Genomic DNA, 24,361 nt, shown 5'->3' on the forward strand with positions numbered 1-24,361 from the left:
ATTATTTGTGAAAGAACTAACTTCATTGTGCAGCAGTTTAAAATTCAATTTCCTTAAATAAATTTTCAAGTCCAATAATGACTGAAAATATGTTAGTCTTAGGTGAAGAGACAAAAGTCATTCCTTTCAACAAAAATCTGCTGTGGGGATGTCAACAGTTGTCTTAGAAAAATTACATACATTAAAAATCTTCCATTGTATTAAAAGTAACGGCACAAGTATCAAACTATGATTCATTAGCGGTATTTTCCAAGTCCAAATCATAACTTATCCTTAATACTATCTTTTTTTTTATAACACTTATTTCATCATTCCTGTTTTAGGGCTTATTTATAGATTATAACTGCATAGTTAACTGAACCATGGGAATTTAATTTTATTTTAGGGTTTAGAATTTAAATCATTGAGTTTGTTGGGTACCCGGGTTTGTGCATTTAATATGCAATGTTTTATTACGTTTTATTGATGCTGCTGTTTTACTGTTGTTGGCACTTTAAATACTCTGAATGAGAAGTGGAAAAGAAATGAACCAATGGTATTTAAACTGTTGAAGTTAAAATGTAGTTTTTATCTGATGTAGTTCGATATTATACAGAACAAAAGCACTATTTAATTTTATGTATTTAATAAAGTGAAGTATATTATTATTTTGAAATTTGCAGCTTTTTCTCTCCAGCACCGTGGTGTTTGTGAAGTTATAGAGCTCAGAAGTCATTCAAAGCGGAGAAATCCTACTTCTTCATAAAATCACCCACGCCCAGTGAAAGACATCTGAAAAATTCCTCTATAAGACAGGCATCCAAGACGAGCACTTCCAGTGAGGTAAAGGGATAAAACTCTGAATACAGACTAGTGCCTAGATTTTACTTGGACCCAACAAGCTGATGAGGGAGAATGGGCATGTGCATTTTGAGGTGGTGCAGGAAACATACAACCGCAATCCCTGAAAGGAGGGCATGCAGTGCAGTGCGTCTCCTACGGCAAGCTTTCAGCTCACCAAGTGATTATCTGGCCTCAGCCTTCAGTAGCAAATGCATGGGAGCACACATTTATAGGGGAAAGGCACTTTGGGCCCCCAAAGTAAGGCAGACAGTCTATGATGAAAATGCTGTGGATCTCCACAGTGATATGGGTAGTTTATCCTCAAATCAGAGGACGGTGTTAGACCATACAAACATCCTCTGGCAGGATGCAGGCAGGGACACAAGCAACCCTCACAGCCGCCTATTATGATGGCTATTAAATGGACAGCTCCCACTCCTGTATTGTAATGAGGAAATGCCCAAGTGTGGGAGAATGAATGGGAAGTGTCCCATTGATGAAGGTTTGACATTTGGCAGGCAACGTGGTAAAAAATGCAACTGGGCAGGGGAGAAGGCAACCAAGGATGACTACTTAAGCTTATATTCACTGTTAGAAGGCTCCAACGGAGTCATCCTGTGCAGGGCACAGGACAGCCTGTTGCCCAAATAAGAGCATCAGCAGTGCCAAAACTGCAGAAGACATCAAGAAAGTGTATTCTACTTGCCATGGCCATAATCTTCAACACTTCCTCCCTGAGCAGACTCTAAGAAGGAAAGCTTTTCTAGTGCCACATTCACTAAGGAGAACTGGAACTGGTGCACTAAAGCAAGCAGTTAAGGGCTCTAGATCCCTGCGGAAAAGAGGAGAATACTTTCTTGCACAACACTTCAAAGAATTTACAGTATCTGTATGCTATCAAAGTGGCACAGTGTCATGGACCCTTGGGCTTGTGCTGGACCAGAGAATTTTGAAGGACTCCACCCAAAGTAACCTGTCAGGATCCTTAGAGACAGCATTTAATTTCTAAGGAAATGCACTGTCACAGATCAGGGATTTGCAGGGAACATGTATAGCGGCCTTAACAACAGGCTCCACAGAACAGACTTTTTAAGACTCATCCACTTTCTTCAGGAGCTGCTCATTGAGGCTGTTGTGGAGAAATAATAGAGGTCACAGAACAGTCAGCAATGGATCCCACATCAGGTTCAAGATTACGTCAAATGACATAGGTCATGAGCGAGTATGAAGGATGAGGACGACTCAGTGTGCTTATCTGAAAATGAGCCCTCAGACACATCTCACAGAAAGATGAAGTTGAAGGAATCGCTCTATTCCCACTATCTCCAGTAGAAACAAGTTTCAGCAGGACCAATGTGCTTGAGTTTGTACAGACGGCTATCGGATGAAACTCAAGAATGCATCTGCCAGTGGAATCAAAATGGATTAAAAAGCTTGAAGAGTGCCCAGTGCCAACATTAGGCCATGATCTTTAAGACTGCAATTTCACATATGCATGGACAGGTCTCACGTCAAGTCTTCCCAGAAATCAAAAGTTTAACCCATAAGCACTGGCACAGGAAGGACCAACAAAACCCTGCTGAACCCAGGAAAGATCCAAGTACATTACCAAAGAACAGCAGCTGGGTGATTTAAGCAGCTGTTCCCCATGGACTGTCCAGTCACATGACTGCTCTAACTGAAACAGCCAAAGAAAAACAGCAAATGGGACTTAGGCAGTGTGTGTGCATGTAGTTTTTTTTTTTTTTTTTTTTTTGGGGGGGGGGGGGGCAAACCCTCTGCATCCCCTTAACACTGAAACCTATTCTAACTGCAGTTTTAAAGTTATAAAATTACTGTGACTGACCCCATTCAATTAGACAGGTACGCTGAATCATGTTGCTGTGATACTTACTCTGATTTCACAAATGACAAATGGGATAAGCACCATCTTGCTGTGTACTAAAGGTTAGGTGACCAAGCAAAACACCACCATGAAGTCAAACTTTCAACTCTTGACCAGCAAGTGATAAATAAGTCAGAGAGGAAAACTGAACCAGACCTGGAGAAGAAAATAAGCGCCCTCGTGACTGCTCTTTTTCTTATACTTTTCAACCTTGTGCCAGGCGTTCTTTCAGTGACTATATTTAAGCCATATTTTAACTGATGAGCCTTTCTCTGGCCTTCTCCTAATGCCATCTGACCTACTTGTGTTACTAGGAAGGCAGAAAATTTCAACTTGGGTAAATGAAATGCTGCAAAACATTTAATTTGTTGATTTTGAAAGAGAATTCAGGGCACTAAAACAATGTGGACAAAAGTTTTCCTTTACAATCCGGCAAAGAATCTAATGAGGATAGGTATACATCACAAAGAATACAGCTTGTGTGGAGCAGGTGTCCACTCCACATACAGCAGAGTATTTCTCTTACTCTATTCAAATGTAAATTGTATAACAGATGGGCAACTGCAACGTTACCCCTGATTTAGCACCACTAGCCAACATGGACTGGGGAAACATGTAATTGCATCAACATAAACTTGTTTGGCCTGTCTTTGGATATTAATAATGCATACAGCTAATTATTACTACAGTAAGTCTAAGCTTCTTAAGGTCCTCACAAATCAATAGCCTAGCAAGTATCTATGAACATACATGCTAAACCACTTTGAGCACTAAACCTTGGTAGTTTTCAGGAACAAATGTTAGCAGACAATATGTAGACAGATAACGTTTTTTGCTTCCAATAAGCATGTCCACAACAATTACCATCCAGACAGAATAGGCATTCATGGTAGCAACAAATAATATTGAAAAATCTCTTACAACAATTACTGAAAATGGAAATCAAAGTCTAAACCAACCACACTAGAAGTAGTGAATATAGCAAAAGAGATAACAGAACTTGAAGTGGCTCTTTTAGAAATGGGTAGGAGCAAATTACATTGAAAAAATGGGAACTGTGAGAACAATACATGCAGAACAACATCATTGAGGAGGAATGAGGTTTAAGAGAAGGCAGGAATTGAATGAGCTACACAACGTTCGACTAACAATGACTGCACAGATGATTACATGTGACGTGTAATGTTTGCAACTGAAAATGTCAAAATGGTTTGTTTTCATTTCTATAAATGTGTGATTGCCTATGTCATTAGTGATAATTTAATAAAGATTCTTGTTAATAAAAGAAAAATCTGTTACAAAGCAAATTCTTAAACAAATCCTATAAGATGGAATCAGTTCAAGACACACCTAGAAAAATAATTATCGCACTTCACTTTGTGTCCTAAAACCTTTGCAGCTTAGCAAAAGAAATAGAACAAAAAAAATATCTAAAGACATCCGAATACACTTTTTAAATCTAAGCTGACATATCTGCATGCAAGGACACATTCAGGACACAGTCAGGTTGCTAAAAGACACCAATTGCAATTCTCTTTCTGACAACTTACTAGGATGGAAAGAAAATCCAAAATTATTAAGGTCTGTAAAAAAAGATAGGCATAAGACTACTGCATTCCAGAAGGGTAGCATAACATTTTTGTTTTACCTCTATGATTACAGTACAAATTTTTTCTGGTATCGGTAGGCACTGAAGCTCAACTGGCAAGACTATATAAAATTGAAAATGATACATAAGTCAGAAATGTTATGCTAATACATCAGCACTATGAAACTTGTCAACATTCCTGTTTAAGGAAGAGAAGAATAAAAAAAACTCAAGCTTTTGATGTTATTTGTTTAAACAACAGTTTGTCAAATCTTCAACACTTACACTGGTGGTGTAGAGGGGGATAAAGCCCTGACTACTGCCCAGGAGAACCAAATTCAATTAGTGGCTCTGGTGCCTGGCAGCACAGACAGGAAGAATGAGTCTGCTTTCTTCTTTTTGTTGAGCTCTGAACGAAACCACAGCTGAGACAGAACACGGGGGTGGGAGGTGTTAGGCAGGTGTTACTGCTTTATGGGCTCAAGGTGGTACATGCACTTAAGCCAGAAAAAAAAAAGCCATATCAGCAAGCTGGGAGACAGTCTCCATGGTCAGGAATGGTACTGCAGAAAAAAATCCTTCACATTTATCATTACACATTTGGCAAACAGTATATGGCTGAGAATTATCATAATGCTTACTCGTTTCTGTACCTGGACTACTGGGTCGCCACTTCTCTCCCTCCTGTCTGCGGGACGCTGCAATACGCCGACTTCCATCCTCATCCTCGCCATTCTGTTCATCACGGGTTAGACGCCAGTTCTCACTTTCTGATCTAATGTATTCATGCTTCTTCCCTGCCACTGTGCCATTATCTTCAAAACCCACTCTACCTGAGAACAAACAGAAAAGATGTTGCACTGTTATTTTGGAGGTATCCAGCAAAAAAGTGCTTCCATTGTGATCTGCTATCTCCACATTCACATGCTATCTGTTGACACCATATGGTGCTGATGCTTAATTACTCATTTACAAGTCTCTAAAAAGGACTTCTGAAAATGGGTTTAAACAATGGGGCTTTCTTCTTTCAACCATGTGCTGTCTTTGTATAAAAAAAAAGAATTATGTACTTACCATAACGTCCCGTGTGTGTTGTCCATCTCATCCTTTATTCGCACTGTTGGGTCGGATCCGATCAATTAGCTCGAGGTCCTCAGCTTAGCTCGTGGGCATTTTTCCCTACCCATAATGCAATTCCCTAACCACCTCAGATCTTGTTTGCCCCTAAGCTGTGAGTAAGTGAATAATGTTACTACAGTAATATTAAAAAAACCTAAGACTTACGAGGCTATAAAGTCCTGTAAAAAATCCAATTAGAGCTACTCAGTCTTCCGGGACAGTAAGAAGGGGGTTTATGGTGGGTGGGTTGTCAAAATAAAGGATGAGATGGAAAACACACATGGAACGTTATGGTAAGTACATAACTTCTTTATGGGATGTTGTCAATCTCATCTTTATTCTCACTGCTGGGACTGCGTCCCTAGCTACCGGATTCTTGGGTGGCGCATGGGAGAATATTAATGAGAGCCACAGAACTAAAGGATGCTCTCCTCCGGGAGGGCAAATCTAACTTGTAATGAGTAATAAAGGTATGCGGCTTTGCCCAAGTTGCTGCTGCTACACAGATGCTGTCGAAAGGTAATCTAGCTTGGAAAGCTGCAAAGGCTGACACTCATCTGGTGTAATGAGCCTTAATAGTATTTGCTATAGTCTTGTTAGAAATGCAAATGAAAGATATACATTGTGAAAGCCAACTGGATAGTGTTACTTTAGAAACGGGTTCTCCTTTCAGAGTTTCTGAATAGGAGACAAACAGTTGATCAGAATTTCCAAATTCTGATGTTCTGTGCAAATAAAAACATTGCTGTCTGTGAACATCTAGAAGATGTAAAGTGTACTCCCCTTTGTTTTGAAAATTTGGAAAGAACACTGGTTAATCAAGGGACTGACTGAGGTTGTTCTCCAAGACTACTTTAGGTAAAACAGAAGGGTTAGTGCATAGAGAGACTGTCCTTGTGAAAAATTATGTAAGGAGTCTTGGAAGATAGGGCCTGTAACTAAAACTCTCCTTGTTGAAGTAATAGCTACTAAAGAAGAGTGTTTTCCATGAAAGGTAGTTAAGCTCGCACATAGCAGTTGGTTCAAATGGAGAGGATATGATTTTTGATCAGATGAAATTCAAGTCCCAAGGCAGAACAGGGTTCTATATGGGGTTCAAAGTAAAGTTGTACCTCTGAGGAATGCTTTGTAAATCCTTTTTGAAATTATAGCAGAACCATTTTCACCTATATGAAAATTTGAGATTGCTGCTAACTGCACTCTTACAGTAGCCACAGTTGCTCCCTCTAGAATAATTTGGCTAAAAATTCCAGGATACAATTAACAGAGCTGTGAATGGGTCTATCTTATCAGAACTGAACCAAGCTACGAATCTTTCCCTTTACTTTTGTACAATTTCTGAATGGACATTTTATGAGAGGATAGCAAAATTTAACTGGAGAAGATAGGAGACGAAATCTGGCTGTCATGGGAACTGCAGCAGCCAAGCTGTTAGTTTGAGACTGTTCAGGCTGGGATGAACCATTCTCAACGGATGAGTCCGAAGATCTGAGGCTGGGTCCAGAATCCATGGACCGTCCTTGTACATGAGGCCAAAGAATGGGGAATCATATCTGTCAAGGCCAACAGGGAGCAATTAAGATTACTGTGGTCTCCAATGAGCCTTCTTTCTGTAGAACCTTGTGAATTAAAGGTATCGGTGGAAAGGCATATAGAAGTCCTGGGGGCCAATTCTGAACAAGTGCATCCCTTGGTGACTCCCCCATTGGGGTGATCAGGGCAAAGTAGTTGCTGCATTTGGTACTGATGGGAACTGCAAAATGATCGCAGCAAGGCTAACCCCATTTTCGGAAGATCTCATCCGCAACTTTCTGACTGAGGGACCACTTGTGCGGCCACAGTACGGCTCTGCTCAGTTTGTGTGCAATCACATTGGACTTCCCCGGGATGTGCGTTGCTATGAGACAACGGTTGGAGGCCTCTGCCCAATGCCATACTCTCTGGGCTTCTGACATAAGGGATAAGATCTGGTTCCCCCCATTTATGTAACAGACAACTGACATGTCCGACTGAATTGCTATTGTACCCACAGAGAGGGAATCCTGAAATGCTTGCAATGCCAGAAGCACCACTCATCTCTAGAACATTTATGTGCAAGTGGACCTCATGTTGCTGCCAGGTACCTTGGACCGTCTTTCCAACATATTGCCCCCCTCCCCCATCTGGGAAGTATCCATGGTCACCGTGGCTTGGGGAAGTGAATGGGCTGCCCTGCGACACTAGGGAAGAGTTGACCCACCACTGAAAGGTCTCTTTTGCATGAGTGTGTTATTAACACCTTGTGTGTCATTGGAAGATCCTTAAACGACCATCGAGTCAAAAGTAACCATTGGAGGATTCTCATTTGAGAATTAGCTAGTGGGATTAGAACTACTGAAGCTGCCATTTTCCCTAGTACCTGTAGAACTAGCTTGGCAGAAGCCCATTTCTTTTTGATCAGTGCTCTGACATAATATCAAAGATCGTGTACCATCTTGAGGAAGTTTTGCCGATAAAAACTTTCAGTTTATCTGAGCTCCTATGAATACCAAGGATTGACATGGCTCTAGCACAGATATTTCGTAACTTACTGTAATCTCGAGAGGGTTGTAAAATGTAATCCTTGGCTTGTAGCAGAAGATGCCTGGTCGGGGCGGTAATGAGCCAGTCGTCCACATATGGAAACACAGGGAATCGTTTGCATCTCAGGTGAGCTGCCACTACTGCCATACATTTGGTGAACACACTGGGGGCTGTAGCGAGTACAAACGGCAGAACTTGAAACTGGAAGTGACTGGCCCCAAAGCCGGAAGAACAGGAACCTTCTGGATTGTCTGTTTATTAGAACATGGTAGTACGCACCTTGAAGGTTTCTTGAGCACATACAATTGTCTTTTTCCATAAATGGAAGTATCGACTGCAGTGTCACCATCCGGAACTTGGATTTCTGGACATGTCTGTTCAGATTGCAGAGATCCAAAATGGGTCTTTAGTCCCTTAACCTTTTTGGAACTAAAAATAATCTGGAGTAAGTTCCAGATCCTATCTGGTCTGCGGGGACTTCTTGGATGACTTTTTCTTAGCAACTTTTGTATTTCTAAGATTGTGTGCTCCTCTTGACTGGGTGGAATGTCTGGAACCTATTTGTTTACAGGAACAGATTCGAAGAAGGGAATGACATATCCCCTGGATATTATGTTGTGCACCCATCAGTTGGTAGTTATCTTTTGCCAGGTTTCTAGGTGCAGAGACAATCGATCCCAGACTGCCTCCAGAGGCGAGCAATCGGGCACTCCCTCAGGAGCATTGAAAGGGCCCTCCAAAGCAGGATTCTCTGGAGCCCTTATTGTATGGGCCTCCTCTGCCCCTTTGGGAAGTTTCACCTTGTGAGTCACGGACAGACCTCTGGGATTTTCTGAACCACATCTTTCCACTACCTCTCTGACCTTTAGGAAGTGTCTGGTAAGTATGGAAAAACGTACTCCAATGGCATACAAGGTCTTGCCTTCCTGTTTACACCTGGTGAGCGGTTCCTTTACTTAAGCCCAAAAGGAGAAGAGCCATCAAAATGGGCATTAACGAAGGAAGACTTGAAGGGCTCCACAAAATCCCAAAGGCGTATCCAGTCTTGTCTCCTAAGAGCAATACCTGAACCCGCAGCCCTACTAGTTCCATCTGCTGCATAAGATATGAGCCTCATGGAAGAGTTTATGACTGAATTGAGGGTGGAAAGCGAAGCATTAACCTTATCTCCTACTGCATCAGCTACATCTCCTTTGAGGGAGTCTGTAAGTTAGTTCAACAGCACCCTCTGTAGCCTAGTAAAGTGGGTAAAGTAATTCAGTGACCGAAATGCATCCATCAACCTAGAGTCCTTATTAGGAGGATGGACAGAGGAGCTGGTCTCCTATGTCTCCTTCTTAGTGGCCGCCACCAAGACCATTCCATCGAATACTACACCTTTAGTTAAAAAAAGGCTCATCTTTTGGGGCAGTTGTTTATTTGTTTGGCATTCTAGGAGTAGGGTCTATAGTATCTGGGGTCTCCCAAGCCTTCTGAGAAATTAAGTCCATAAGTTTGTCAGAAGGAGTCGTCACGCAAGCGGTGGAAGGGTGAGACCTGAAAGCCTTCAGGTAAACTGACTCCTCAGCTGAAGGGTTGATGGACTGCCAGTCATCTCTCTGTTTTAATATTTTGAGGAGGTCTCCAAAAGGAGACATCTTTAGGAGGTGACCATGGGGACCTTTCTGCATCATCAAGGTCAGACTCCTTTAAGTCAAGATGCTTCCTTTTGCAGGTCCTCTTTCGAGGGATCTCCTCAGTGGGATAGTCTGGGGAGTTTCAGAAAAAAGGGGAGTCCCCTGGTGGACATCCTGACGTATGGGGTCTCTACGATCCTGTGGAAAGGTTAACTGAGAGGACAAAGACAACTGACATGAAATGGGAGGAAGATCAGATGTAGATTGTAGCTTTGACTTGGAGGGAGTCAAAACCCTCCTCATAAATTCGAAGGCAGACTGCCCCCACTATAAGGAGTCTCCTGGATCTAACAAAGTCTGAGCCGATGGCATCAGCGGCATCAGGGACAGAAGCTCCGAGGTCAAGGTAGGAAACTAACCCATCTGCATTGATGCCTAGAGACACAAAGTCGGATCCAGAGATATCAGAGTTTGCTCCGAGGATCCGACCAGAGAGTGTCTGCTCCTACAGGTGTCCTGCACCAACTAGAGGGAAACGCTCAGGGCAGATGTCTGCTTCAAAGGAACTGGAGGCCATGGAGCCGACAGACACAATTTGGAGATCAGAATCTTCCAGCTCGGAAACCAAGGAATGGATCGGTCGGGGAGCAGGTACCAGAGAGGAGGGCTGCATCTGATCAGATTCCTTTGGGCTCAGATCCAGCAAAAGTCTGGCCAGGGCCAGAGTCTTCAGTAGCCTCTGCACAACCCTTTCCACATCTTTGTCAGAATGTCTACCAGAAGCTAATGTAGGAGATCTGGACTTAGCTAGTACTGGAGATGGGAGCCGTGAAGTTATTGGTTCGAGGGAAGGGGAATGACTCCGATGTCGACTTTCTGTAGAAACTGAAGATATCAGAGACAAGGACTCTGATGGCTCAGAGAAAGTCTTGGATCTGGCTGCCACTGTCTGCTCCAAAGAAAATGGTGGAGCTGACAGTCAAGGAGTTTTAGAACTCGGGCTCGAATGAAGTTTTTGGAGCTGGAGAAAGTCGTTTTAGTGTTTTTTCAGAAGTTTTTGGAAAGACCCAGACGTAATTATCTCTGAAAAAGTGGCTTTTAATAAACCCTTCAAAATCAATTTGTTTTTGCGCTCCATAGATGCTCTTTGATTTAAGCTGTGACATATGGAGCACGTTTCCTGGAGATGAAGCGGCCCAAGCAATACACACACAAAGTGTGTGTATCGCTATTGGGCATCATCTTTCCACATTTTTTAAAACCAATTGGTTTCCCCTCCTATTTTTGACACATTGCCAGTGAAGCAACAAGTAAAGGAAAACACAGAGAAACACACATGCACTCAAACACACTAGAGAAATATGCGAAAGACATAATTCTTTTTTTAATGTAATCGTCCTCTAAGTAAAACGGACAAGAGCAGCAAAAAGGGGGGAAATGTCTTTAATAAAAACGGACAAGAGTTATACCCCCTCTAACTAAAAACAGGGGTAGGGAACACTCAAAGAGTTTACCTTTTGTCTTTCTTTCCACATTTTTTAAAATCAATTGGTTTTCCCTCCTGTTTTTGACACATTGCCAGTGAAGCAACAAGTAAAGGAAAATATAGAGAAACACACATGTACTCAAACACACTAGAGAAATAAGCGGAAGACATAATTCTTTTTTTAATGTAATCGTCCTCTAAGTAAAACGGACAAGAGCAGCAAAAAGGGGGGAAATGTCCCTAATAAAAACGGACAGGAGTTATACCCCCTCTAACTAAAAACGGGGGTAGGGAACACTCAAAGAGTTTACCCTTTGTCTTTCTTAACAGTTTAAGAGGTAAATTTAAACTAAATAAAGGAAAGATAGTCAAGAAAATTTCAATACTTAGCCCAGAGCTAGTAAGAGAAACCTCTTTGCTGTGCGGCAAACATGATCTGAGGTGGTTGGGGAACTGCATTATGGGAAGGGAAAAATGCCCACGAGCTAAGCTAAAGGACCTCGAGCTGATGTAATGGCCAAGATGGATCTGGTGGACTGGATCCAACCCAACAGTGAGAATAAAGACGAGAGTGACAACATCACATCAAAAACTTAGGACCCTCATTAAGGGAAGAAAGTACAGTTGTGTACACTTACCATAAATGTAGATGTTTGAGTGTATTCACTGTTGCAGTCATCACATTTGGGTTATCTGCTTGCAGTAGCCCTCAGTCAGCCTGATTATCAAAGTCTTGGGTCCTGCGTCGGTTGCTGTCTCATCTTCCTGTGACGTCAGGTAGTCAGGGGTATAAAACATGCAGCCGATGCCATTACATCAGTTTTTCTTGCCCCAGATGCCAGGTGCCCCCCTAATGGGAAGAAATGAAATATATATGTACAAGGTTACACCTCCAACAAAAAAGTAAATGCAACAAAAAGCTGTTAGGCATAGTAAAGGAGAGTAAAGGTATAGCCAAAAGAAGTCAGGGGGCTGGAGGGAGGGTAACTAAAACTGCAACAGTGAATACACTCGAACATCTACATTTATGGTAAGTGTACACATCTGTACTGTGTTTCACTGTTACAGTCATCACATTTGGGTAGATTCCAAAAGCTAAGGATGGGAGGAGGCATTTAGATAGAATTAGGACCAGCTATAATGCCCTGCAAGACTGCAGTGGCAAAGCTAGCTCTGGATTTAGAGAAAATTGGTAAATGGTAACGTTTGGTGAAAGTATGTACAGAACTCCAGGTAGCAGCCTCTAGGATGTCCCTGGTAGGTACACCTCTGAGAAAGGCTGTAGAGGTAGATGCAGCCCTGGTTGAATGGGGTCTAATCCTCTGTGGGATAAGTTTTCCATGGTGCTTACAGCAGAAATGAATGCAATGGCCTATCCATTTAGAAATGGTTTTCTTTAAAATAGCCTTCCCCTTCTGCACCTGCAGCAAATGCCACCAGCAGTTGTTCAGATTTCCTTTGAGGTTTAGTTCTGTCCAAGTAAAATCTAAGTTGTCTGTGCACATTTAAGGAGTGTAGTATCCGTTCCCCTTTGTTCTGTGGATTAGAAAAGAAGGTAGGCAAATGAATGGATTGATTAAGAGCCACACTGGTGCCACCTTGGGCATGAAGGAGGGATTGGTCCTGAGGGAAACCCTGTCTGCATGAAAGATGATGAAAAGCTCCACTGCTATATACCCATCTTGCTGAAGTGATTGCTAAAAGGAAGGCTGTTTTCCAAGAAAGGAATTTTAAATCTGCATTTGCAGCTGGCTCAAAAGGAGGAAGAGTGAGTTTTTAAAGACAAAGTTGAAGTCCCAGGCTGGAGTTGGGACTCTCCTGAATGGTCTTAAGTTTTTGGCCCCTCTGAGGAACTGCTTGAGCAGTGGGTGAGAGAAGAGGAGTGGTTCTGTGTTATAATGAGCTGAAATAGCCGAGGCGTGAATTTTAATGGAGGAAAAAGAAAGGCCCGTGAAGCATCTCAGTTAAGTATTGAAGAATCTGAGGTAAATTGGGCGCTGCTGTGCCCATCCCTTGCATATGGTTCCAGGCACAGAATCTTTAACATTTTTCACCATAAGATTTTCTAGTACTAGGCCTCCTTGCCTTCATAATGACATCCAACACTTGTTTACTGAGGGATGGTAGAGGTCATATTAGGTAATTAGCCTGGCTGCCAGGTTCAGGGTTTGAAGCTGAGGGTGTAGAATCTGTTTCTCCTGTTGTGACAACAGGGTAGGAGTCTGAGGCAGGTGCCATGAAGCCAGGAGTGACACACTGCGCAAGAGGGGGTACCAGTGTTGGTGTGGCCAGTCTGGTGCAATCAGTATCATCCTTGGTTTGTCCTGCTTGATCTTTAATAGTACCTTGGGTAGGAGAGGCAGAGGAGGAAAGGCATAAATGGATAGGTTTTTCCAGCTGAAGGAGAGAACATCCACTTTCCAAGCTTGTTTGTGGGGAGTCCTTGTGCAGAATTTGTCCAATTGGTAGTTCTGGGGGGAGGCAAACAGGTCTATAGCTGAGCTCCCCCATTTGTTTGTCAACATGCTGAAAATCTTTGGTTCCAGTTTCCACTCATGTGGGTCCATGAGATTTCTGCTTAGTTCGTCTGCCAGTGTATTTAGTTTTCCTGGCAGGAACTGAGTCTGTAGATGCACTTGGTCGCTCAAGGTTGTGTTCCACAGAGCCATGGCTAGTCTGCAGAGGGGGGTAAGAATCTGTGCTCCCTTGCTTGTATATGTGCAACATAACAGTGGTGTTGTCTGTCCTTACCATTAATTGTCCTGAAAGAATGTGGTCCTTGAAGGCTGTCAGAGCATTCTATACAGCTAACATTTCTTTTTGATTGATATGCAGGTGCATTTGACTTGGGTTCCATTTGCCCTGAATGCACTTCCCTGCCAGGTGAGTCCCTCATGCATAGTCTGATGCATCTGTCGTTAGGGTTTGGGCGGCAGGGGTTAGAGTGAATGGTAGTCCCTTGTTTTGGTGGCAGGCCTCTACCCACCAAAGGAACTCTAACCGCAGGCAAAGTATGATAGGAATCATTGCTTCTAGGTCCTGAGAATGTTGACACCATAGGCTTTTTAGATACCATTGTAGTTTCCTCATATGCAGTCTTGCACATGGAATTAGTAGAATGCAGGAGGCCATGAACCCCAAGGCTTGCAGTACTTGCCTTGCAGACAGCAAGGTTTTTGTGGCCATTAGTTTGAAGTAAGCTGTCAAATGAATTTGTTTCTCTGGTGTGAGGAAAGCCATATGGGAAGTTGTATTCAAGCTTGCAACCAGGAATATAATTTGTTGACAGGGTACCAGATGTGATTTCTTTTGTTTATGGTGTACCCCAGACAAGTTAGCACCTTTTGTACAAATGCCAGATGATTCAAAAGCATGTCCTGGCTTTCTGCCTGAATCAGACAAGCGTCCAGGTATGGATATATTTGAATATTTCTTTGCCTGCAAAATGCAATAACTGGAGCTAGGCACTTTGTGAATACCCTGGGCGCAGTAGATAAGCCAAAGGGCAGTGCAGAGCACTGATAGTGTGTGTAGCCTGCATTGAAGCATAGGCATCTTCTGCAAGATTCCCTGATTGGGATATGCAGGTAGGCTTCCTTTAAATCTAGTGTTGCCAACCAGGCATCTTTGTCTAGCATAGGAAGCAAATGGTGAAGAGTTAGCATCTGAATTTTGGAATCACCAAAAAAGTGTTTAAGGTAGATAGGTCCAGGATAGGACGCCATGAGTTGTCTTTTCTGGGTACCAGAAAGAGTCTTGAGTAAAAACCTTGTCCCTTTTCCTCTTCTGGTACAGTTTGAACAGCTTTTACGCTTAAGAGAGAGAGAGTACTTGCTTTTGAGCCTCTACCCACTGATTTTGGGGTAGATCTGGACAACCGTTTGGGGTTGGTAACGTATGGAATTGAAATCTGTATCCTTGGGAAACAACATTTAAAACCCATTTGTCCTGGGTAATGAGTTCCCAGTTTTTTGCCTGCAGAGCAATCTTTCCCCCTAAAAGAGCAGTCAGTTGAGAAGGGCTTGGAAGTTTTAAAGTTAAGTCACTGAGACAGTTTACCATAGGGGGTGTCTTACTACTCCCTGATTTAGAAGTGGGAGCTTAAGGAGCAATCCTTGCCATATCCTGGAGTCTCTATCAGAGGAGGTAGGGTTTTTGGCAATAGTAGCCTTAATGCCCTTGGGTCCCTGTGAAATGGTCTCAGGATTTACAGTAGGATTTTTAAAAAGGAACTTGCGAGAGTCAGGAACCCTGTAATATCTATCAGATTTTCTGGGAGCAGGAGGTAGAGAGAAATCCTCTGGAGGGGAAGCAGAATGGATAGAGTCCTCTGCATCAGAATCCTCAAGGTAGATAAGGGTAAATCCTGGTCATCAGAGAAAACAGAAATTTCAGAATGCTGGTCAGAAGTATCATAAGTAAATTTAGTCCTAGGTCTCTTAGAGGGGGAAGGTTGGCTTCCCTGATTAAAGTAATAAGGTCTTCAGCCATTCTTATCATTTGTTTTTTAGGCATAGAGGCCTGACTATGCGGTCTGGACGTCGGTTTTCTAGTCATGGTTCAAGATTTAGGCCTTGAAGAAGAAGATGGCGTCTGTTTAATATGCAAGTAAGTAGACCTGAATTCACCCACAGAAGCCGGTGCTTGCACAGCGGCTCCGGACCCATCCAAGGTAGAGACATCCGCAGGATCCACAGTTAAAGCATCTTGCAGCATACCTGACTCCAAATGGGTCTCAGTAGAGGCCTGCAAATCTGAAGTAGTGGTTATCAGGGGCTGTGAAAGCACCTGAGTACCGGCGAACTGACGACTGGCTTAGGAGTAGCGTCATCAGCAGCTTTGGACTAAGGCAGTCTGTCCCTGTCTTTATCTTTGCATTTTTTCGGAATGTCGGTAGTTGGATGGCTTACCGAAGACATATCTGGATAAGTAAACTGAGCACCAAAATATTTAGAAGCGTAAATATACCGACAACGAATAGTTCGTTGCTTAAATACGGCACAAAACCAACAGCGAGGTACGTCGTGGTCAGGGCCTAGGCAAGGAATACAGTACAAATGGAAATTTTATGAGGTATTTGCTTTCCACAAGAAATACAATTATTGACTTCGGTGAAGAGCAAGAAAAAGTTTCCCCAATCGGGTACTTAGCTTTAGTTGAAGACTTCGGTTCTGAAACTCGAAAACGAAAATTTCAGGAGTCGGCCGACCAGCACTTGTGCACTGCTTCTGCTTCGGGCACCGCACAGCAAGAAAGACTGATGCAATGGCGTCGGCTACATGTTTTATACCCCTGACTACCTGATGTCACGGAAGATGAGACAGCATCCGACGTAGGACCCAAGACTTTGATAATCAGGCCGACTGAAGGCTACTGCAAGCGGATAACCCAAATGTGATGACTGCAACAGTGAAACGAAGAACATCATGATCTACACTGGTACTCCTCTGCCTGTACAGACATGCTCACCAGTCCTCAGTTCTTTCCTCAGATGATCTAGGATACTTAAAATTAAACAAAACATCAAGCCTACTTGCTACAAAACAGAGGGTTATTATGGGCCTGATTTTTGAAAAGACTTTTCATCACTTAAACATCTGTTAACTTAAATACACATGTACATTTTCAAAACAAATATCGTGAACATACAAAATACAAAACCTTAAACTATATATATAATAGTAAAAAAAAATAAAGAAAAAAAAAATATATATATGTATGTATATATAGGTCTACTTTGATTCACTGAAAACTCATTTCACTGTTTCACTGAATCACGTTTCACTGAATGTTAAGTACTGTTGGGCAAATAAAATGTACATGCCCTTTTCCCCACTGTAGTGCAATCCTGGAGTTAGCATATATAGTTAGTGGGGGGTGTGGGGGTCGTAGCCCCCCTCACCTACCTAGCTTTTATATTATGAATCTCATTTCACTGAAAGCTAACAATATAAAACCAAATGTAGGTGGGGGAGCTACACCCCCCACCCCCCAACAATATATAGTAACTCCAGGATTGCACTACAGTGGAGAAAAGGGCATACACGTTTTATGTGGCCAACAACACTTACATTCAGCAAAATGTGATTCAGTGAAATGAGTTTTCAGCAATTTGGTTAAGAGTGTTTTGAAATTCAGTAAAATGAGTTTTCAGTGAACAACAACAAGATGATGTCCCCAGGAATCAAGGATATTACAGACATTACAAATGCTCATATGGAAAAGTGTTAGGCTGCTTATCAAAGAATACTGAATGGTTATGATGCAGCTGAGTGCAAACCACTTTGCCAAAGACTACCAAGATAACCCAACCCATTCACAGCTAGCGCATCAAAAGGTACTAGTCACTTGGAAAAGTACCTTTTAAACAACTAAACATCTACAGGGAGTCTTTATCCCATATCATTGATAGAGGTTGGTAACATCAAATTAATGTAACAAACTTAGATGCCAATGAAGAGAGAACTTCACTGCAAGCTGTAGGTGTTTTCGGCAAACATTATCTGACTAAAGAGAGTCACTAGTTAATACAAGTTCAAGATTCAAGTCAAACTAATACAAAAACAAAAACTTTACTGTAATGGTGCTCTGTAGGTTAGCCTTACAAGTGTGAAGTCGCATCTGAACAGCTACAGCACAATTAATAGCTGTACAATTCCTAAAACAAGCAATAGCAACAGACAAGATGCTTTTTCACAGCATTAGAAATAAGCCAACTGGCACTGCATGACATTACTTTTGAAAGCATTAACAAGAGAAATAATGACCAAGACGTTTTGCCTACGTTCTTAATTTGGATAAAGCACCAGTGGAACTGACAAGTAGGTTAACAGCATGGTTTAGTCACTTGCCTCAAGTCTCCACTTAAGAGGATACAAAAACTAGTACTCTAGAAAATTTGGTTCCCATGAAACAAAATAAAAAAAGAAGGTTGCAACACACAACAGCCTAGAGGGCATCAAAATCTTTCTGGCAGAAGTGAAGGTATCAGAAAGAAACCTTTACAGATCACATTAACTGCACAAAAGTACAGCTGCTCCAGAGGAGTGAACAAAAAGCTTCTTAAAAATGCAGTTAAGATCCCAAAGGAATGACTGCATTTTCAGAGTAAAGTACAATTGTGTACACTTACCATTTATGTAGATGTTTGTGTGTATTCACTGTTGCTGTCCTGACTTGTGGGATTTCCTGCTGTGGAAGTCCTTGGCCGGCCCAACTGCCACAGTAAAAATCTGCCTCCTGCTAAGGCTGGAGGACGCCCTACCCTGACATCAGTATGCTTAAGCATAAAGGGTGCCAGCTGATGCCATGGCATCAGTTTTTACTTGCCCCTTACAAGGTAGGATCCCCAGGAAGAAGCATAAGCAAGAGACAAAGGTACAAAAAGCGGCATGCAGGGTAAACACCCAGGGGGGTCCTCCGTATAATGCAGAAAATAGAAGCAGACTACTACTGTAGGCAAAAGGGGGGAAGGAGGGAAAGAAGGCTGCACCAGTGAATACAATCAAACATCTACATTTACGTGTTCTTCGTGTTTCACTGTTGCAGTCCTGACTTGTGGGATGATTTCTAAAGCTGAGACGAGGGTGGAAGGCAGATTATGGAGACGAGAGGATGCCCTGCAAGATGGCAGAGGCAAATCCTTCTCTAGGCTTGGAGAAGGCTGATAAGCGGTGGTGTTTGGTAAAGGCATGCACAGATGACCAAGTATAAGCTTCCAAAATGGCTTTGGTAGGTACTCCTTTCAGGAAGGCAGCAGAGGTAGAAGTGGCCTTACTAGAGTGAATCCTTACAGTTTTTTTAGGCTTTGTGCCATGACGGCTGTAACAAAACCAAATACGTGGAAGATCTGCTTGGAAATAGTCTGTTTAGAGACTGTTTTCCCTTCAGAGCCAATGGCAAAGGACATAAAGAAGTGGTCTGATTTCCTGAATGATACAGTTCTGTCAAGACAGTAGCGAAGTTGCCTTTGCACATCCAAGGAATGAAGGATTCTTTCCCCCTGGTTCTGTGGCTTTGGGAAGATGATCTGAAAGTGCATGGCTTGATTCAAGGATGTCCATTACCACCTTGGACATAAAGGATGGATTAGTCCTGAGTGACACTCTGTCTGGGTGGAATATGAGAAATGGTTCCACTACCATGAGAGCTTGAGGCTCAGAGACCCTCCGAGCTGAGGTGATAGTCAGCAATCTTCCAGGTTAATATTTTTAAATCAGCAGAAGCTGCCAGTTCAAAGGGGGGCAGTGTCAATTTCTCTAGAACAAAACTGAGGTACCATGGATGGCTGGGCTGTCATCTGAGAGGTTTGATGTGAACCACTCCACTAAGGAATTGTTTCATCAAGGGCTGGGAAAAGATAGGAGGAAGCGCAGGGATGTGGGCTGAAATGGCAGGTGTGAATTTTTATGGAAGAAAAAGGCTAGGCCCTGTTCACCAGAGTAGCCAGGTAATCTAAAATGGCAGAGATAATGGCAAAGTTAGGATTGAGGCCTTGCTGCTGATACCAAATGGAAAATCTTTTCCACTATGCAGAGCATAATTTCCTAGTACTAGGAATTCTAGCCTCTTTGAGAATGTTTTGAACTTGTCTGCTTAGGGTGTGCTCAGGGTAGTACTTTGAGGAATTATTCAGGCTGAGAGACTGAGTCTCTGTAGGTTGGAATGCACAATCCTCCCTTTGTCCTGAGTCAGAAGATCCACTCTCTGAGGTAACCACCATGGATTTTTGTTGGTTAAACTTAGTAGCAGAGGAGTTCAGTGCTCCCTGGGTCAATTTAGGGCTATCAGGATGACCCTTGGGCCTTCTTCCAGAATTTTAGGAGTACCCTTGGAAGAAGAAGCAGGGGAGGAAATGCATAAAGGAACAGGTGGCTCCAAAGGAAGGAGAAAGTATCGGTCCTCCAGGCTGTGGGTAGTTTGCACTTGGAACAGAATCTTTTCAGTTGAGCATTTCATTTGGCAGCAAAGAGGTCTATTTGTGGGGTTCCCCATTTCTGGACTATGCTGAGAAATGTTTCCCTGATATAAATGCCACTCTTGGGGATCCATCAAGTTCCCGCTAAGATGATTTGCTAAGTTATTTTGAGTCCCTGAGTGGTACTGTGCCATGAGGTGCAACCCCAGATAGTGAGCTGTCTCCCAGACCTGCATCACTAGTCGACAAAGAGGATAAAGTGTGAGTGCCCCCTTGTTTATGTACCACATGACTGTAGTGTCGTCTGTCTTGACAAGCAAGACCCCTGGTATCTACTGATGTTTGAAAGCCACTAGGCCCTTTTGCACTGCAAACAGTTCTTTCCAATTTTATGTGGTTGTGTCTGAGCTGATCTTCCCATCTATCCTGGGATTGAAGGTGCTGGAAATGAGCCCCCCTGGCTGTCTCTGAAGCATCAGTGGTTAAACTTTGGCCCTGAGGGATGAACCTGAAGGAGAAATCTAGGTTCTGGGCACATCCCTATATCCACCATGCAAATTCCTCCCTGAGGCAAAGGATCAGTGGAATTTCTGTCTCCTGGCACCAGAGATTCTTGAGGTACCACTGGAGCTTCCTCATGTGTAGCCTGGCCAGACGGATCATGAGGATACAAGATGCCATGTAGCCCAGTGCTCTGAGGAAATACCTGGCTGACAGGCACAGTCTCTGTATATGGTTTTGGGAGTATTGAGTCAAGGAGGAGACATTTTCTGGACGAAGGAAGGACTTTTGAAGGGAGGAATCCAGAAGAGCCTCCAGGAAAACTATCCTGGTTGGAAGGGTTTGTGCTGGACTTGCAAAGATTTATGGTGAACCCCAAGGAGGTGAGGAGGACCTGAGTGAAGGCCAGATCCTTAAGGAACTTTGAATTGTGGCTTGAATGAGGCAGTTGTCTAGATAGGAGTAAATTTGGATCTCTCTTGTTCTGCAGAAGGTGATCACAGGAGCTACACACTTTGTGAAGGCCTTGAGAGCAGCACACAAGCCAAAGGGCAGTGCAGAGAACTGAAAGTGACTGATATCTACTCTGAAATGAAGAAAACTTCTGTAAGATTCCTCTAGAGGAATGCGCAAGCAAGCATCTTTTAGGTCTAAGATAACCATTCAGGCCTCAGGGGCTATCATGGGAAGAAGTTTATGAAGTCAACATTTTGAATTTTGGTACCAAGACGGACTGATTGAGTGAGGGTGGACAGGTCTAGAAAAGGTACTGGTTTCACAGAGTCCTGTGAGCACAAGCTGTGAATCTGAGAAAGGCCTCTGGCTCTTTGATTTTTGTGGAACATCCGCGTAACCTGAGTATTTTAATGGGTCTTTGACAGTGAGCTGAACTTTCAGAACCCACTTGTCTGAAGTAATGAAGGACCACTTTTCTCTGAACAGGGCTAGCCTTCCCCCAATCTTTTCTGGAAAGGGGGGGGGGTGAGTAGGGGAAAGGAAGAGTCACTGTTGCTCTCTGCCAGGGCCTTGTGGCCCAGAACTCCCCTGCCCGGGGGTTCCTGAGGACCACTGCCTGGGTCTTTACAATTACTGCTGCCTTTGAGACTTTTCCCTCTGAGGCTTCCTATGGCCACTTTTTGATTGAGAGGGAAAGGACCAGTGTTTAGTGGGAAAAGTCTCAGGAGGCTGAACTTGGAGGAAGTCCTTCACAGTTTTCATAGATGTTGCTTTATCTTCCATCTTTTTTTAGCACAGCCTCAGCTTTTGGCCCAAAATGGAAGTCCTTATCCAGGGGTGCATCGAGAAGTTTGGATTTAAAATAGTCTGGTAGGATCTTTTCCCTAATCCAAGCATGCCTTCTAATGACAGAGTCAGACAGCAGCTCAGCTAGAGGCGTCCATAGCATCACTGCCGCAGTGTAAAGTGTGTCCAGCCACCTGGGAGCTGGAATGGTAAAGATCCAACAATTCCTTAGAAATATTTTGCTTCATTTTATCTAAAATACTTTGTTGGTATTTTATCATATAAAAATGGCAGTTAAGGGCCTACATGGCTAGGATAGCAGAAGTGTAGACTTTTTACCAAACCTAACAAGGGCCCTGTTTTCTCTGTCAGTAGATAAAGGTTTCTTTGAAGAGCTGGCTCTTGCTCCTTTGGGACGTGGACTGAACCTCTGGGTCAGCAAAGGAATTTTTGAAGAGGTATTTATGCAAGTCCAACACCCTGTAAAACCTGTCTGGTTTTCGAGGGGCTGGAGGTGGACAATCTGGATTTACAGAAGAGTCCATAAAAACATCTTCTTACCACCTCCATTACAGGAGGAATAGCCAAAGGTTTGTGTTCTGGGAGGTCATGGAACTCCCTAACCCTCTTTTAAGATTGAAGGTATTCCTGCACCTCCCACAGGAAATGATCCCTCATGGCATTGAGTGTTTCCCCAAAAGTGATGTCTCCAGGAGATGAAGCTAAAGGCAGATCCTCCTCAGAATCTAAATCTTCAAAAGAAGTAAGAAAGTATTCCTTCTCAAAGAGAGGCTCCTCCTGGTCAGAATCTTCATCTGAATCAGGAGGTTCAGAGAAAACATCAGGGGTAGGATTCCTTTTCCCTGGGGAAGACTCCAAAGGGAGTTGTCTAGCTTTAAGGAGATAAGGTCCTCAGCTAACCCAACCAGGTCTTGCTGATAACCTGCTGAGTGGGAGCCAGTAGGCCTAGGCATAGGACCTGAGGCAGAACCCTTCTTCGAAGAAGCTTTGGCCTACGTACATCTGCAATCCTGATGCCAGTTTCTTTGTAAGGCATAATCAATGCAGGCTGATGCCTTGAAGGAAATGTTGCCTGTAAAAGATCACTCGTCAGAAGTAGAGGTCTACTGAGCAACTCCAGACCCGACTGACGAGCTGACAGCCAAAGCCTGTGTAGAGGTTGAGGAACCCAACAGCATGTTGAGCTCCATAAAGGTCTCAACAAGAGGCCTGCATCAACACCTCAGTCGCAGAAGGAGGAGCAAAAACGCCTCACCTTCCTGAGCGATAATGAGCCTTGGGGGACCAGCAGACAGTGAATGGTTGTCATCAAAGGCCCCAAGTTTTTTGTTTTTTTTTTCCTTGCCCTCATTACGCTTAGGGAGCTCAACTTCAGGACCACTGATGGATGCCATCTAATGATGCAAAGATGATGACAGATTAAGATGTCTAGCTAAGATTTCGTCTCTATGCTTGATGGTCCTCGAATTTAAACAGGTGCAAAAACGGCAACTAGGGACGTTGTGATCTGGGCCTAGACAGGTAGTAAAGTCTCAGTGTGGGGTTTGCTCATGAGAGCAGAGACAATTGTTAACCTTATCTGACATGAGTTAAAGCAAGAGACAGTTCTCCAACGGGATACATAGCTTTAGAAGACTTCTCTCTGGTGTAGGCCAACCGACTGAAACACTGCTTCAGGCTCGGACGGCAAGAATAGACTGATGTCATGGTATCGGTTGGATCCCTTTACACCCAAGCATACTGACGTCAGGGTACGGCATCTGCCAGCCTAAGGAGGAGGGAGATTTTTACTCTGGTAGTTGGGACTGCAACAATGAAACATGAACATCTACTCAACCTGCACTTGCCCAAAAATGAAACTGCCAAGCCATGGAAACCGGAGCAAATATTGCCTTTTCACAGAAAAGTTTTGGCAAAACTACACAACACTAAGCAGTCTAAAATGATGGCAACTGGCAGGCCTGGCTGAACTCAGTTTGGAAGTTTTTTTTTTTTTGGGGGTGGGGGCTCTTGTGCTTAAAATTGGACAACTTTGTTTCTAAGTGCTTAAAACTGCTTTAGTGTTACCTTATTTAACTGGGTGGGAACGGACACCGAGTTTTGAGCTGATTTGAACATTACTGGTTGTTTCCACTGCTTTTAATATTTCTGAAACTGAACATATTCCTGGGCAGTGTGTGGTCCAATGATATGGTGTAACACAAATTCCACAGTCCCTCTGTGTTGTAAAGACTTTCACTATGTAATCCTACTGCTTTTCTCCCTAATGGCCTCTTGTCCCCGATTTTTTTTTAATACTTGAGTCTGTATATCTGGTTGGTACTTGACATCATTCCTTCAAGTTGGGCTGCACTTTGGACTTTTTACACATTTATAACACTTAGGAGGCCTCCAGCCATCCTCTGTGAATGGCTGGGGAATTGCACAAGACATTTACTGAGCATCCACTGTTAATGTCCTTAGCTACAGTCTCCGTTCAACTGGAAATTTTGGGCTCTAGACTGTGTGCATCTTGAGTTTGGCAGCCTGTGCCTTAGGTTACTATGGCCTTGGTCTACTATCAGAAGACTTAACAGGTGGTATGCAAAGATGATTAGTATTA

General features: G+C 43.1%; 1 protein-coding gene across 9 annotated transcripts in view; it reads right to left on the reverse strand.

Moving 5' to 3' along the window:
- Positions 1–24,361, reverse strand: part of GIGYF2 (GRB10 interacting GYF protein 2) — a 2,932,407-nt gene that overhangs the window by 1,795,693 nt on the left and 1,112,353 nt on the right. For 7 of the 9 annotated variants that reach the window (XM_044070588.1, XM_044070593.1, XM_044070590.1 and 4 more), the window contains exon 8: positions 4,937–5,128. In XM_044070588.1, coding sequence (XP_043926523.1) covers positions 4,937–5,128 — 192 coding nt within the window. The remainder of the gene's footprint in view (positions 1–4,936; positions 5,129–24,361) is intronic. The other 2 variants (XM_044070589.1, XM_044070596.1) reach the window with 1 other exon arrangement.

Source organism: Protopterus annectens, chromosome 4.part1 (genome assembly GCF_019279795.1).
Source record: "Protopterus annectens isolate FY-2018-M chromosome 4.part1, PAN1.0, whole genome shotgun sequence".
Classification (NCBI taxonomy): domain Eukaryota; kingdom Metazoa; phylum Chordata; order Ceratodontiformes; family Protopteridae; genus Protopterus; species Protopterus annectens.